Here is a 17,327-nt window from a genome sequence, read left to right as displayed (position 1 = left end):
GTGGGATGAGGTGGAGATTCCCAGTGTCCTTGTTAAGAAAATGACCCTCCATCGGACGATGATGAGGGATGAGGTGGAGCTCCTACCAGAGGTGGAGATTCCCAGTGTCCTCCTCTTTACCCACAGGGATGAAGACACAGCACCGGAGGTTGTTACCCCTCCCCAGAGGAAAGAGGTGGAGCTCCTCCCAAAGGCCCTGTCAGTGGTAAACACACCTCCCATGACAGGTGTCAACTCTCAGACAGCACGACACAGTTTGCCTTCTATACAAAATGTAATCCCCAACAGAGGGACCAGGGGGACATCCTCCCTGACGCCGACCCCCCATCAAAGTGGGATCTGGAGATCTTGTGCTACATGGGCTACATGGGCTATGGGTGTGGCTACAGGTGTGGAGGAAATAACCCTCCACCAGACCCTCCAGTCTGTTGATGAGGCCAAGGCAGAGCCCCAGGACATCATGACAGCCCCTGAGGTTGTACCCCCTCCTCAGAGAGAAGAGGGCCCCAGGGCCAAAGAGGCATGTACCCCTCCACAGAGGGATGAGGTGGAGCTCCTTCCAGAGGCCCTCTCCATGGTGAGGACACCTCCTATGACGGTTGAGGTGAAGATGCCCAGCGTCCTCATTGAGGAAATGACCCTCCACCAGACCCTCCAGTCTGTTGATGAGGCCAAAGAGGCATGTACCCCTCCACAGAGGGATGAGGAGGAGATTCCCAGTGTCCTAGTTGAGAAAAGGACCCTCCATCGGACGATGATGAGGGATGAGGTGGAGCTCCTACCAGAGGTGGAGATTCCCAGTGTCCTCCTCTTTACCCACAGGGATGAAGACACAGCACCGGAGGTTGTTACCCCTCCCCAGAGGAAAGAGGTGGAGCTCCTCCCAAAGGCCCTGTCAGTGGTTAACACACCTCCCATGACAGGTGTCAACTCTCAGGCCAAGGCAGACACCACGACACAGTTTGCCTTCTATACAACATTTAATCCCCAACAGAGGGACCAGGGGGACATCCTCCCTGACGCTGACCCCCCATCAAAGTGGGATCTGGAGATGGGTGCTGTGGGTGTGGCTACAGGTGTGGAGGAAATAACCCTCCACCAGACCCTCCAGTCTGTTGATGAGGCCAAGGCAGAGCCCCAGGACATCATGACAGCCCCTGAGGTTGTACCACCTCCACAGAGGGAAGGTTGGGAGCCCCAATCTACCCCTCCACAGAGGGATGAGGTGGAGCTTCTTAGTCAGGAGGTTGAGCCTCCACAACAGCTTGACACTAAAACGTGCCTCTGGAAGGTGGAGCTCCTTCCAAAGGCCCTCTCCATGGTGAGGAGGACATCGCCCATGATGGTTCAGGTGGAGATCGCCTGGACAATGCCCATGATGGTTCTGGATAAGGCAGTGGCCAAAAACACTGTGACCCCGACACAGTTTGCCTTCTTGAAGGCATTTAATCCCCAACAGCTCCCTGACACCAACCCCCTATATAAGTGGGATCTGCTGGAGATTGGCGCTCTGGGTGTTGAGCCTCCACAACAGCTGGGAGTTCGACCAAAAACCTGCCTTGAGGTGAGGCCCCAGATTACTACACACAGGGGTAAAACATGCGCTTCATCAGAGGACAAGGGGCAGGATTTAGATCCAGCTACACCTTAAGGTCCACATTTAACTATCATCTTACAGCAGTCATATTCTAACTGTACAAGCATTGCTTTTTATCCAACTCATTCAGGTTAGTTTCATTGAGCAGATTTTATTTATATAATTATTTTTCACAGAGCATGCCCTTTCCATCACCTCCACCAATGATGGCTCCACCAACGACAGCTGCCCTTGCGATGGTTCCCGTCATGAATTCTTGCTGTCTGTGGGATCCTCCATCTACCACTCCAGGACACATACACTCTAGGAGTGCAGGTACGGTAATTACTGCTGTGGCTTAACTCCTTACACCCAGTCAGTCTGTAATGATTATAATGACTGTGGTGATGATGACGATAATTTGATCATGTTTTTTTTTCAGTCTGTAATGACTGTAATCAGTACTTAAGTTGTAAAAGAAAATCAGGGGGGGGATGGTGGATTTTATCATATGGGGACAATTTTAGCATCCCCACAGCGTCAGTGACTTGGTAAAAATGTCATTGCATGTGTGCGCGTGCCCCCTCGCCCACAGTATTTTACTCAATATGCGCAAAACTAAATGTTGAAATAGCAGTAATACCACGTTCATTGATAGAATGACATAAGGGATGGAAAGGGGGGATGGCAGTTTTAGAAGGGGGATGATTTTTACTGTTTTTATTTCAGAGGGGATGCCATCCCCCCTCATCCCCCCTCAACTCGAGTGCTGACTGTAATGACTGTGGTGATGTTGACGAACATTTTATCATGTTTTTTCCTAGTAACAATATGTCCAGTGAGGAGGTCCCCCGAACTTCTAAACCCCAGTGTAATGGCCTCCACGGGTCCAGGACAGGGACCTGGAGCGCTGCTGGACCCAATGGACCCCGCAACAATGATGGACCCCGCAACAACCATGGCGCCCATCCCCAAGACACTGGAGAGTCAGTACTTATTTGAGCCATTTGTTTTCTCTCTTCTGCGTTGAGTTACATTATGGTTATGACTGCTTTTAACAGACAGAGAGTAATGTGTTTTTAATGTCTCTACAGCTACCAAGGAGAAGGGCCATGGTCTTCTGGGAAATGCTGTGTCCCATATCAGGAGAGTTGCCTGTTTAGGTAAGACCCTCCCAGCTATTTTAAGACCCGTTTTAGACATTTTCACCTTTGGTTTACTGCTTTCTGTGTAATGCAGAAAACATATATATATTCATTATTTCCTGAACTTAAAATGTGTTCTTTACAGTAACATGCAGCTTGACTGAAGTAACAGTGTAAATGACTTTTTTCTTTCTTTCACAGGCTATTATCCCACCAGCTCTGAGGATACCGATTATTTTAAAAAAAATAACTAAAACAATTCCCAAAACTTCTCGGCATATCAAATAAAATAAAAAGCATTCCCACCGCTTCTCTCATTCAACCTCTTCTTATCCACCTCATTTTTCTGGTTTTCTGCTCGAAATGACATGCCCACAGTGAATATAGAATATCTCCACAATCACAAGGGCCTTCATAATGATATTGTTATCAAATGAAAGCTAACACCTGTGGGGTGGCTGTAGAAGTGTCAGAATCAAAATCTATGTTACTGTGTCAGAGTAAATAGAGCTAGAACATTATAAAACATCTCAAATTCAGTCTCCGCCTAAAAAAACAACAGCTTTTACAGTGAATATCACCTTGGAAACCTGATAACCAAGCCCAAATCATCTAGGAATCAGTACTCCAGGGTCTTATTAGTACTTGTGCCAAAGTCGATGCTAGTAATGTGAGCAAATGCAACTTTGTACCTGTTTTAGTACAGGTATGTTTAGGCGGACACCTATATGTTTAGGCCATTTGGAGATATGTTGGCACCATCTTTGACCTTTGACCTTTCTCATGTATCAGATTTTTTTTTTTTTGTTTTTTTTTTGAGTTGAGTTGAGAGGAAATTTGGCGTTGAAACCGGACATGACACATTCTCCAGTTGGAGAAAACTGGATGTGACTTAGGCCGTGTTTACCGTCTCTGGAAAAAAATGGTGGCATCGTATAGCATGCAAAGTTGTGAAAAAAATGTGATATCGATGAAGAGAATTGATCGAGGTAAACTCTTTATATCACTTCGGATGCCCATGAGGGTCCGTGGATATAAAGAGGTTAAATCAGATGGACTTGTGTGTTTTACCTTTTATCTTTCCATAGTGTCATTTGCTCTCTGAGTTTAGACAGGTATGTTGGAGGTGTACTACATTGAAATGTGCTATGAAGAGCTTTGCATTTTTTTTTACTGATTTATTTACCCTGCAATCAACTTGTCAGTCAATTGTTGGAATTTGGTATTTTTGCTCTAGGCACAGAGTCACCCATATTCGGCACCCCTAGAGCAATTAGGGGTTAGGTGCCTTGCTCAAGGCCACATGCAAGCTCCCTCCTGAGGCAGGGATCAAACTAGCCAGCCAACTGCTAGCCAGCCTCTCTAACCTCTAGGCTACCTACCAAAGCATTGATCCTTCCCAATGTGAACTGGATCTACTCTGACCAGTGTCAAACATCAAATTGAGCAAACACCGCAACATAAGGTTGAACTAACCCTTATCTTCTTTGCAAGTGGCATAGATTGTTACCAGGGCCGTTACCAAAACGTATAAGAGGAAGTTACTGTAATTTAGCCGCTAACACGCTCGCGACGTTGCAAGCTAAACTCCAAAATGCTAGGTGACAGAGCAATAGACCCAGATTTTTTTTAAAGGATTTTAAAATACTTTTATTGACAACAAGAAATGTTTGATGGAAAAAAAGAAAAGAAAAAAGAAACACATGAAAAAGCATAATCAAAGTTAGCTCTTTGCGCAACAGCATCCTTACACATAAGGACAAACATGGTTTGAGGAAACATCATTAAGGCCCCTTCAAGTGAATTGTCAAAACAAACAGTATATCAACTCTTCAATCCAACATGGTGTTTGGCTTTCATCATGGCATTTTTGTAGAACAGGAAAAAACTGTCAATAATATGACCACGTTGGTGACTTGTAAGAACTTGAACAGGCAAAAACATCCGTAGCTTGGTTGGTAGTCCTCTCAAGGTACCTTGATGGTGTGTGTGTGTGTGTGTGTGTGTGTGTGTGTGTGTGTGTGTGTGTGTCAGTTGCTGTGTTCCTGGCTGTTGCTCAGTTCAGGAATAGGGTTGTTGCTGGTGTCTCTCCTCTCACACACTGGGGAGTCTGGCTCCAGCAGAGAGCCTTTGTCTAGGGGTCTGTTCTTTGGGCTGCGGTCCAAATCATCATCATCATCATCAACATTGTCTTCTTGATGGTTCCTCTGACTGGAGAAGTGTGATGAGGAGCTGGTGGAGGGTTCCTCAGCTGACTGACTCAGAGTCGCGGTCTGGGAGGCCTCTGAGGAGGGAGGGAGATCTTGTTTATTTTATTTTTTTTACTGATTTATTGCCATGCAATCAACTTGTCAGTCAATTGTTGGAATTTGGTATTATTGCTCTAGGCACAGAGTCAGCCATATTTGGCGCCCCTGGAGCAATTAGGGGTTAAGTGCCTTGCTCAACGGCACATGCAAGCTCCCTCCTGAGGTGGGCATCGAACCAGCGGCCTTCCGAGTGCTAGCCGGCCTCTCTAACCTCTAGGCTACCGCCGCCCCAATTAATTAATTAATTCATAAATAATTAATTAAGATTAACCAATGCATAACTGTATTCCTCAACATACCCTTTCCAACTGAGGTCATTTGGTTAAATGTCTGCAATTCAATCTCTATATCGGGTATGGCAAAGTCAATCAAGTGTCGGCAGAGGAATTTAGATATTGGATGAGTTCCCTGTAGCCCGCTGCCCACATGAACCCAAGATGATTTTAAAGGTACAACAGCTTTCAGGAAAATAACCCACTGGTGTTTTTTTTTTTTTTTTTTCCGAACTACAAATACATTTTCTACCCTGTCAAAATGTCCTTCTGGGTGTGGTTGGGTGACTGACCTGTGTGCTGTTGCATACGCGCCAGTCTTCTCTCCAGGGCCAACTGTTTGTTCAGCTCCATACGTCTCTGCTGCTCCTCGGTCAGGGAGGGGATGGCCGTGGGAGCGGGGGCGGGGGCTGGGGTGGAGTGGATCAGTCTTGGGGGTTCATCAGCGAAACCACCATCTCCGAACGGGTCTGGGTCGTCATGGATAGGGTCTTCTCTCCGTACTGCTTCCTCCCCCTCCTCACCTGGATGAATTGAGAAAGTCACTCAGCCTGTGAATCACTACGTTTGTTTAGGAACATGACAAGTCAAGGCTCTTCTGTAGTAATAACATTATCATACCCGTGGTTACTTCAAAAAGACACTTCCATTGTTTTCCACCTAGTGTTTGGTGTATTACTGTAAAGATGCCCTGCCTGGATAGTGACATTTGTATCTTACCGTCTTTGCCTATGAAATCGTCATGTGTCAACGGCATGTCCAATCGTATTCGCTTGAGACAAGTCTGATGAAAATAAAGCAAGAATTAAGGTTTCACACATGTTTTTTTAAACACACTAAAGCCATTGAGGATCATATGGGAGAGGTTTTCCTTTGTTTTTCTCACCTGCACTTCTTTTTTGCTGCCTAATGTCTCTAGTTTGCCTATGAAGTCATCAAACTGCAGTTTGGGGTACAGTCTGTGAGCCCAATTCTCCATAGTCTGCATCAACACTTTCAGATTCTCAGTCTGGACACGGATGGACGGACATGCGCACAAACACACACACACACACACACACACACACACACACACACACACACACACACACACACACATTTTTGAGCTTACAACAAAATAAATAAAACAAAACATTTGGCCGTCATGGATCATTAATTTGATTCGTTTATGATAAATAACAGCCTATCCCTACAGGACCTGACGACAGTTAAGATTACCTCATGTCCTTTGCCTTTGAAGTGAACATTGTCAAACAGGGTGCGTAGAGCCGGAAGTCCTCTTTCAGAGCACAGCCTGCAGGAAAAATAACACTTACCATCATCAAACATTTCTGCAGCAACATATAGCATACCGTTTGATTTCTTCAAAAGAAAGTTCAGAGTTAAACAAAGTAAGCTAAGGGGAACAGTATGCAGCAGCACTCTCCCTAGTGGCCTGTAACATCATCTCAGGGATGAGAGCGTAACGGTGATGCACCTGATGTAGCTACTTCACTATGATGGTGAGATGTGAAATGAAATCATGTGAAATGTCTTGAAGTAGATGAGTCTTTTTTTCTCAGGACTGCCCGAGTAGCTCAGTCTTAAGTCTCAGTCTGTCTTTTTAACGCTGAAGGCCAGGGTTCAAATCCAATGACCTATTGACCTTTTCTAGACTGTGTCTGCTGCTGCTGCCTGTATGACAGTGTGATTGATTATATCAGATATGATTACATGACTACATGACTACATGATGATACACATGATCAGATAGGACAGAGAGACAGAGGACAGAGATTCTACACTGATCAGAGCCTTGTGAACAGATGTGGGACTGAATTTCTTCAAGTAGGTGATTTTTTTTCCCGTCTCCCAGCTCTGTCACAGTGGCTCAGTGTGTTAAGTCTCCTGTCTATTAGACCGGGAGGCCTGGGTTCAAATCCCCTGTAACCCAGTGTTTTTTTCGTTTTTAGTTTTTTTGTGTCACACACAGGCAGACAGAGTCACACACAGAGAGACTGTGGATTCTACACATGATCAGATAGGACACAGACACAGACAGCTCATTCAACCTGCACAGAAGAATATCATTATCCTCTGTATCTGGCAATGACCTTTCATGACCTGCTCGGTGGGTCAGTGTGTTAAGTCTCCCGGCTGGCAAGTGGGGAGACCTGGGTTCAAGTCCCAGGTGGAACAGTCTGTTTACACCTTTTCAATTTCAACCAAAAATTTCCTTAGGGTACCAGTTATCAATACTTCCAGGATCGCGGAGGGGCTCTTCCTCGCTGCGAGCCCAGGAAGGGGCTTGCATCTCGGGGAGGGCTTAAGTGTGGGACCCCAAGGAGAACCGGAGAACAGGTAAGGCCAAAATTAATGGGAGTCTATGGGGAAGGGGGAAAGGGGGCGGGGCTTTAAAAAAGGGGGTGGGGCTTATTTTACGTCTATTTTTCCCTTCACCTTTTCCCCACACAATACATATTTTTCGACATCTACTCTTCGAGGCGAGTCCAGCCGGACCAATATCAGACCTGCTGGACGTGTCTGTGTGTGTGTGTGTGACTGGATGTGTGTGTGTGTGTGTGTGTGTGTGTGTGTGTGTGTGTGTGTGTGTGTGTGTGAGTGTGTGTGTGTGTACATTACCAGTTATTCAGCCATCTGCTGTCCTGTGAGCTACTGCATGCAACGAGTAAAGACTGCTGGTGTACAAGGCCTTCTGCTTCAGTGGGATGCTGTATGCTAGCAGGCCTGCTTCTCTGTTACTGCCCAGCTCAGTGTGTGTGTGTCTGTGTCTACTGGCTCCTCTATGTGGAATGCATACCAGTCTAGGGGGATATGTGGGAGTCTATGGGGAATGCTTACTAGTGGATGGGGATATGGACAGGAGTCACTGTGTCTCTCTGAACCAGGCCTGCTTCTCTGTTACTGCCCAGCTCAGTGTGTGTGTGTCTACTGGGCTGTGTGTGTGTGTGTGTGTGTGTGTGTGTGTGTGTGTGTGTGTGTGTGTGTGTGAGTGAGTGAGTATCTGTGTGAGTGTGTGTGTGTGTGTGTGTGTGTGTGTGTGAGTGAGTGAGTACCTGTGTGAGTGTGTGTGTGTATACCTGTGTGAGTGGGAGTGGCTTACGTCAATGTGGGAGGGGCTTAGACAGTTAGGGGGAGTGGCTTACGTCAATGTGGGAGGGGCTTAGACAGTTAGGGGGAGTGGCTTGTATCAAAGTGGGAGGTGCTTGTATCAATGTGGGTGTGGCTTAGACAGTTAGGGGGAGTGGCCTGTATCAAAGCGGGTGTGGCCTGTATCAAAGTGGGAGTGGCTTAGACAGTTAGGGGGAGTGGCCTGTATCAAAGTGGGTGTGGCCTGTATCAAAGTGGGAGTGGCCTGTATCAAAGTGGGAGTGGCTTAGACAGTTAGGGGGAGTGGCTTACGTCAATGTGGGAGGGGCTTAGACAGTTAGGGGGAGTGGCTTGTATCAAAGTGGGAGGTGCTTGTATCAATGTGGGTGTGGCCTGTATCAAAGTGGGTGTGGTGTGTATCAAAATGGGAGTGGCCTGTATCGAAGTGGGTGTGGCTTAGACACTTAGGGGGAGTGGCTTGTATCAAAGTGGGAGTGGCCTGTACCGAAGTGGGCGTGGCTTAGACACTTAGGGGGAGTGGCTTGTATCAAAGTGGGAGTGGCCAGTATCAAAGTGGATGTGGCTTAGACAGTTAGGGGGAGTGGCTTATGTCAATGTGGGAGGGGCTTAGACAGTTAGGGGGAGTGGCTTACGTCAATGTGGGAGGGGCTTAGACAGTTAGGGGGAGTGGCTTACGTCAATGTGGGAGGGGCTTAGACACTTAGGGGGAGTGGCTTGTATCAAAGTGGGTGGAGCTTGTATCAAAGTGGGTGTGGCTTAGACAGTTAGGGGGAGTGGCTTACGTCAAAGTGGGAGTGGCTTAGACAGTTAGGGGGAGTGGCTTACGTCAAAGTGGGTTGTGTGTGTGACCTGCAGTAGTACAGCAGCAGTACTGTATGTTAATGAGCTGTATGTTAATGAGCTTCATGCTAATTAGCTTCATGCTAATGAGCTTCATGCTAATGAGCTGTATGTTAATGAGCTGTATGTTAATGAGCTGCGTGTGTGTGTCTCTGTGTGTCTGTGTCTGTGTGTGTATGTTAATGAGCTGTATGTTAATGAGCTTCATGCTAATTAGCTTCATGCTAATGAGCATCATGCTAATGAGCTGTATGTTAATGAGCTGTATGTTAATGAGCTGTGTGTGACCTGCAGTAGACAGAGCAGCAGTACTGTATGTTAATGAGCGGTATGCTAATTAGCTTCATGCTAATTAGCTGTATGTTAATGAGCTTCATGCTAATGAGCTTCATGCTAATGTCTCTGTGTGTGTATACGTGTGTCTGTCTGTGTGTGTATGTTAATGAGCTGTATGTTAATGAGCTTCATGCTAATGAGCTTCATGCTAATGTCTCTGTGTGTATACGTGTGTCTGTGTGTGTATATGTTATTAATTAATTATTTAAAAGTATATGTTAATGAGCTGTATGTTAATGAGCTGTATGTTAATTAGCGTCATACTAATGAGCTTCATGCTAATGAGCTGTATGTTAATGAGCTGTATGTTAATGAGCTGTGTGTGACCTGCAGTAGACAGAGCAGCAGTACTGTATGTTAATTAACTGTATGCTAATTAGCTTCATGCTAATGAGCTGTATGTTAATGAGCTGTATGTTAATGAGCTTCATGCTAATGAGCTTCATGCTAATGAGCTGTGTGTGACCTGCAGTAGACAGAGCAGCAGTACTGTATGTTAATGAGCTGTATGCTAATAAGCTTCATGCTAATGAGCTGTATGCTAATTAGCTTCATGCTAATGAGCTGTATGCTAATTAGCTTCATGCTAATGAGCTGTATGTTAATTAACTGTATGTTAATTACCTTCATGCTAATGAGATTCATGTTAATGAGCTTCATGCTAATGAGCTTCATGCTAATGTCTCTGAGTGTGTGTATACGTGTGTCTGTCTGTGTGTGTATGTTAATGAGCTGTATGTTAATAAGCTTCATGCTAATGAGCTTCATGCTAATGAGCTTCATGCTAATGTCTCTGTGTGTATACGTGTGTCTGTGTAGGTATATGTTATTAATTAATTATTTAAAAGTATATGTTAATGAGCTGTATGTTAATGAGCTGTGTGTGTGTCTCTGTGTGTGTATGTAAATGAGCTGTATGTTAATTACCTTCATGCTAATGAGCTTCATGTTAATGAGCTTCATGCTAATGAGCTTCATGCTAATGTCTCTGAGTGTGTGTATACGTGTGTCTGTCTGTGTGTGTATGTTAATGAGCTGTATGTTAATGAGCTTCATGCTAATGAGCTTCATGCTAATGAGCTTCATGCTAATGAGCTTCATGCTAATGAGCTTCATGCTAATGTCTCTGAGTGTGTGTATACGTGTGTCTGTCTGTGTGTGTGTATGTTAATGAGCTGTATGTTAATGAGCTTCATGCTAATGAGCTTCATGCTAATGAGCTTCATGCTAATGTCTCTGAGTGTGTGTATACGTGTGTCTGTCTGTGTGTGTATGTTAATGAGCTGTATGTTATTGAGCTTCATGCTTATGAGCTTCATGCTAATTAGCTTCATGCTAATGAGCTGTATGTTAATGAGCTGTGTGTGACCTGCAGTAGACAGAGCAGCAGTACTGTATGTTAATGAGCTGTATGCTAATAAGCTTCATGCTAATGAGCTGTATGTTAATGAGCTGTGTGTGTCTCTCTGTGTGTGTGTATGTAAATGAGCTGTATGTTAATGAGCTTCATGCTAATTACCTTCATGTTAATGAGCTTCATGCTAATGAGCTTCATGCTAATGTCTCTGTGTGTGTGTATACGTGTGTCTGTGTGTGTATGTTAATGAGCTGTATGTTAATGAGCTTCATGCTAATGAGCTTCATGCTAATGAGCTTCATGCTAATGTCTCTGTGTGTATACGTGTGTCTGTGTGTGTATATGTTATTAATTAATTATTTAAAAGTATATGTTAATGAGCTGTATGTTAATGAGCTGTATGTTAATTAGCTTCATACTAATTAGCTTCATGCTAATGAGTTGTATGTTAATGAGCTGTATGTTAATGAGCTGTGTGTGTCTGTGTGTATGTAAATGAGCTGTATGTTAATGAGCTTCATGCTAATTACCTTCATGCTAATGAGCTTCATGTTAATGAGCTTCATGCTAATGAGCTTCATGCTAATGAGCTTCATGCTAATGTCTCTGTGTGTATACGTGTGTCTGTGTGTGTATATGTTATTAATTAATTATTTAAAAGTATATGTTAATGAGCTGTATGTTAATGAGCTGTATGTTACTTAGCTTCATACTAATGAGCTTCATGCTAATGAGCTGTATGTTAATGAGCTGTATGTTAATGAGCTGTGTGTGTGTCTGTGTGTGTATGTAAATGAGCTGTATGTTAATGAGCTTCATGCTAATTACCTTCATGCTAATGAGCTTCATGTTAATGAGCTTCATGCTAATGAGCTTCATGCTAATGAGCTTCATGCTAATGAGCTTCATGCTAATGAGCTTCATGCTAATGTCTCTGTGTGTGTATAAACGTGTGTCTGTCTGTGTGTGTATGTTAATGAGCTGTATGTTAATGAGTTTCATGCTAATTAGTTTCATGCTAATGAGCTGTATGTTAATTAGCTTCATGCTAATGAGCTGTATGTTAATGAGCTTCATGCTAATGTCTCTGTGTGTATACGTGTGTCTGTGTGTGTATATGTTATTAATTAATTATTTAAAAGTATTTGTTAATGAGCTGTATGTTAATGAGCTGTATGTTAATTAGCTTCATACTAATTAGCTTCATGTTAATGTTTGAGTGTCTGTGGTTTGAGTGTCTGTGGTTAGAGTGTCTGTGGTTAGAGTGTCTGTGGTTTGAGTGGCTGTGGTTAGAGTGTCTGTGGTTAGAGTGTCTGTGGTTAGAGTGGTTAGAGTGTCTGTGGTTAGAGTGTCTGTGGTTAGAGTGTCTGTGGTTAGAGTGTCTGTGGTTAGAGTGTCTGTGGTTAGAGTGTCTGTGGTAAGTGTGTCTGTTGTTAGAGTGTCTGTGGTAAGAGTGTCTGTGGTAAGTGTGTCTGTGGTTAGACTGTCTGTGGTAAGAGTGTCTGTGGTTAGAGTGTCTGTGGTTTGAGTGTCTGTGGTTTGAGTGTCTGTGGTTAGAGTGTCTGTGGTTAGAGTGTCTGTGGTTAGAGTGTCTGTGGTTAGAGTGTCTGTGGTTAGTGTGTCTGTGGTTAGTGTGTCTGTGGTTAGTGTCTGTGGTTAGACTGTCTGTGGTTTGAGTGTCTGTGGTTTGAGTGTCTGTGGTTAGAGTGTCTGTGGTTAGACTGTCTGTGGTTAGAGTGTCTGTGGTTAGAGTGTCTGTGGTTAGAGTGGTTAGAGTGTCTGTGGTTAGAGTGTCTGTGGTTAGTGTGTCTGTGGTTAGAGTGTCTGTGGTTAGTGTGTCTGTGGTTTGAGTGTCTGTGGTTTGAGTGTCTGTGGTTTGAGTGTCTGTGGTTTGAGTGTCTGTGGTTAGAGTGTAACACTAGTAGTGTGCTTCCAATGATGGGGCCCGTTCGAATACTCTAACGATGCGTCCTTCCTTCCTTCCTCCCCCTTGAAGTAACATAATCAATTAGCTTGGATTGGGTTTAGTTTAAACACGCTTTGCACAGCACGCATTGCCTTCACCCATCGAGTCATAATCAGATCAGTGATTTCATTCAGTCTAGAAAGGAAGGAAGGATAAATTATAAGACCACTCATTGCCCTGGCTGGTTCCATTGACAAAATTCATTCTCCTTTTCCCCTCTTCCCCAGATCCCCACCTTGGTCCATGAGATGATTCTGGTGGAGGTTTGGAAACAAAAAGTGTTTCCTATTCTTTGTCAGCTTCGGGACTTCGATCCGAAGAGCACGTTTCCTCTGTATATGGTGGTGAGAGGAGAAACCGTGTCTGACCTCTGTTGTGATCATATTACAGTGGAGGCTGGTGGAGGTAGAAATCGGAGGACGGGGCTCAGTGTAATGCAAGGAATGCACCACCTCCTACCTCCACTGACATTCTGTGAATTCACATGCTGATGTCGTTGTTATACTGACAGTTCATTCCATTGTTTCTTCTGCTCTATTGTCTGACATTCAGATTCGCCACGAGGTTTCAATCATAAACCTTCTGGAAACAGTTATGTATCATAAGGTGAGCAGTAGTTTACATACGCCTCAGCACAACACTAGCAATGTTTGCAGTTTGCTTTTTTTTTTAAACATCTCGAGATCATTGTGAAGCTCTATGTATATTTTATGTGTACTTTAACTGTGTAAATTATAATCGAACCATCAGTGAGGTGCAGGGTTGGCCGGTGGAGGTAGAAATTGGAGGATGGGCTCATTCTAATGCATGGGGCGGAATGAGGAATGGTATCAAACACACGTGTGTATCATAGGATGCCACTGAATACAGTTTGTGTGTGGTGCCGTGGTTACAGGATTCCTGTGAGGCAGCTGGTGACTCGGTCCTGGACCTGGTTGATTACTGTCACCGCAAACTAACCCTGCTGGTTGGCCGAGCCTCCAAGGACGACACCCCCAAGCAGGACAGACTTAATGGAATTGGGTCTATCTAGGATTGGTACATACATTTTTAGGACTTTATATAGCCATTGATTCTGAAAATAATACCTCTAAAGATCAGTGTTGGTTGAAACACTGGGAAACGTATGTCTTCTCTTGTGTCCCTGCTCAGGTGAAGGAGCTGGGAGCCGTGGTGTACAACTGCAGCTGCTTGGCTGAAGACCTGGGGAAGATCTTCGAGGCCTACTGGTATCTGGGCCAGAGTGACGTCATCAGTATCCCCTCCCCCTGGCCCAGCAGCTACTCCACCGCCTACAACAAGGACACGCCCATGCAGCTGCCACTCAACGGCACGGCCTCCAGCGTCTATCTATCTGTAAGACCTGAGGGAATGGATCTATCACGAAGCCACGTGACGCACCAGAATAGAAATTGTCCAATCATATCACAGCAAAAGTCACAACAAGCAGAAAACTCGGACAAACAACTCGCTAATATCTGATGGTGAAAAGCTTCGAGACTAAATATTCTTGTCATCTTCTAAAAAACATGTCTATTACTTGCTGTGGTAAATCAGAAATCAGAAATTTGCCAACTCCCGCCATTGTAAGTCATTGAATGTCATTCAGTCACGGTCGGTCAGTCAGTCAATGCCAGTGAAGCGTTGTTTGTTTGTCCGAGTTTTCAAAGGGGGCGTGGCTTAGCGATAGGTCCATTCTGTGATTTAATATTATGATATTATTATGTATATTATTATAGTGTATTTACTATAGTATGTCTCCCCAACGCTATGTGTGGGGATAGTTCTTGCAAAGAAATGTTGCTGCTGATAATGTCTGTGTCGTGTAGTGTCGTGAACTATCCCTTTATAACTACCCACATGCTAACAACAATATCCTGCCTCCCCAGAGCTCCCCACCATCCTTCTGTGCCGCGGGGAGGACCGAAGACCTTCAGTCCATCCTGAGTGTCATGGAGGACGCACAGCAGTTTGTCTACATTGTTGTCATGAACTATCTCCTCACCACAGAGTTCTCACACCCCAAACGGTCAGTCAGCCTCCTAGGGAACTTCACTGCCACTTTAAGTTCAGGGAGACTGGGGAATTAGCCCTTATGCAGCCATCTAAAGTCAGTTTTGCTTACCACTTTGCTTAGGAAGTTTCATTCTAGAGAGCCTCCGCTCTTGAGCCAAAAAGGGAAATAATTGATTGATTGATTGAAAACTTTATTAGAAGATTTGCAGAAGTAGGTACATGAAAGTACATATTACATACAAGGTCAACTAAAAGGATAAAAAACCCAAGAAAGCCACTGGCTTATTTCAATTGGGGTCCTTGATTCTCAATTCATCGTTACATGTAAGACAGACCAAAAAAAAACTAGTACTATCTACAAGATAATACAGACAAATAGCTATATATAATGGCCCAAAATGATCTCGTTGCTCACCGAGAGGCATTCCTCCCAATGCCCATGAACTCATTAACAGCTTCTTTTTGCAGTAAGTAAGTTTGCAGGCCTCAGACTCAGGAATGTTTAGTCTAATAAAGCCAAAATTAATAGATTGATATAAATATAAAAATGTGTGACAAACAATTGCCTAGTAGTATTGTTCAATGATAAGTGTTCCTGGAGGTAAAGTTGAAGTTGTGGAGAGGCAAAGCTGATGGAGAGTATTATTCTAGCTCATTAGTCTTACTCTAGCTCATTGGTCAGATGGCTCTACCTACCAGCATGTCTTGTAAAAAGGCTCCTAGAGCGTTTGTCTGTTATGGAATGAATAAAGCCCCATCTCTGGGCCCTAACCCTGTGGGTCTGGCGCCATCTGCAGGTACTGGGCCGACATTGACACTCAGCTGAGGCGAGTGGCATATGAGAAGCGTGTGCGCGTGCGTCTGCTGATCAGCTGCTGGGCCAGCACACAGCCTATCATGCTGCCCTTCCTGAGCTCCCTGGCCTCGGTCCAGGAACCCAAGAGAAGGCTGGACATCCAGGTGGTGAGTAGGCCTAGACTTAAGAGTTGCTTTCTTATTTTGTCACTTTACTGTACGTTAGTTTTTAGACATAATCCTCATGTTGATGATTCATCGACATTGTTTTGTTTATGTTGTTAATAAGCTACGTCCAGAAAGGATGGAGGTGTTTGGGTGTTGAACAGTGTCTTCTTTAGGTTGTAAGCAGAGATGTATGTGTTGGTTGCTTGGTTGAGAGTATGACACGTTTAGGCACAATATGGGCAAGTCATTGGGCACAGGATGTCACATTTAAAAAGATCTTATGGTACCATTTCTGCTTCTCTATTTTCCAGAAAATCTTCGTTGTGCCAGCCAATCCCAAGCAAAAGGAAATACCCTTCGCCAGAGTTAACCACAACAAGTACATGGTGACAGACAAGGTTGCCTACATAGGTAATACACCTCTCTCCTAGACTCAACAGTAGTGAGATATATCAACATTAGTGAGATCAAAGTCATCCTTAAGTCATCCTTAGGAAGCATTGTGAATCATTGTTAGACCACTGATTCACTCTCTCAAAAACAGGGTTAAGGTCAATTTGAATTTGTGAAGTGATTTGAGTTCACACTTCCAATATTTGAAAAAACTTCCTTTTTTCCAATTTATTGAGAGTTCACTGAAAATGAATGCCCTTTTAGCAATCATTGATTAAAAAAAATAATAGTAATACTTCCTGAATCAACTGCATTGAAATTCAATTGTCCCCAACCCTATCTGAAATAAAAACCTGTTTGCTCAGATATCATTTGAAGCATCACCCATTGTATCTCTAGGCATAGATGTTGAGGGTATTTTATGTGTCGACTTTACACAAATAGGACATTTTCATTTCATTTTTCATTTTACGCAGATTCTTTATTGAAATCCAGTGTAACAGATCCCATCTATCAGCTCTAAGGCATCTTGTTTCCTTGTGTTCTCAAGGTACCTCTAACTGTTCTGGTCTTGTGTTCTCAAGGTACCTCTAACTGGTCTGGTCTTGTGTTCTCAAAGTACCTCTAACTGGTCTGGGGACTACTTTGTGACCACTGCCGGGTCGGGGTTGGTGGTGAACCAAACTGCGTCCCAATCGCTTGGTGGCACGTTCCAGTCACAGCTGCAGGCCGTGTTCGAAAGGGACTGGGAGTCCTCCTACAGCAGCCAACTTAACCAGCACACTGACCTCAAAGACCTCTGTTAGACACATACACGTACAGAGTTAGATGAAGTACCACCACCACCACCACACTTCTCCTGCCTCTAACAGTGACTCTGACCTCCAATCCAGCAGAGGGTACTTACGATGTACATTTCGTCTCTGGGACGATTTTAAAGATTATAGCGTTGTGTTAATCATTATTATTTTTTGATAAATGCTGATTTAAAAATTATTTTTTTGCCATCTATCACTTATCAATGATCAAAAACTATCAACTAG

At 44.1% G+C, this 17,327-nt stretch overlaps 1 protein-coding gene across 1 annotated transcript; it reads left to right on the top strand.

Moving 5' to 3' along the window:
- Nucleotides 1–13,506: 13,506 nt before the first annotated feature.
- On the top strand, nt 13,507–17,090 carry LOC308158278 (5'-3' exonuclease PLD3-like; the record flags this gene model as incomplete). Its single annotated transcript, XM_080531871.1, has 6 exons — nt 13,507–13,518; nt 14,065–14,268; nt 14,802–14,941; nt 15,726–15,891; nt 16,203–16,302; nt 16,903–17,090. 6 exons carry the CDS (start codon nt 13,507–13,509, stop codon nt 17,088–17,090), a joined length of 810 nt encoding a protein of 269 aa, XP_080387997.1.
- Nucleotides 17,091–17,327: the final 237 nt, after the last annotated feature.

The sequence above is a fragment of the Nansenia antarctica genome (assembly GCF_963989245.1).
Source record: "Nansenia antarctica genome assembly, chromosome: 5".
NCBI lineage: Eukaryota > Metazoa > Chordata > Actinopteri > Argentiniformes > Microstomatidae > Nansenia > Nansenia antarctica.
Note: the sequence above shows the minus strand (reverse complement) of the source record. Positions and strands in the feature narration are given on the sequence as shown.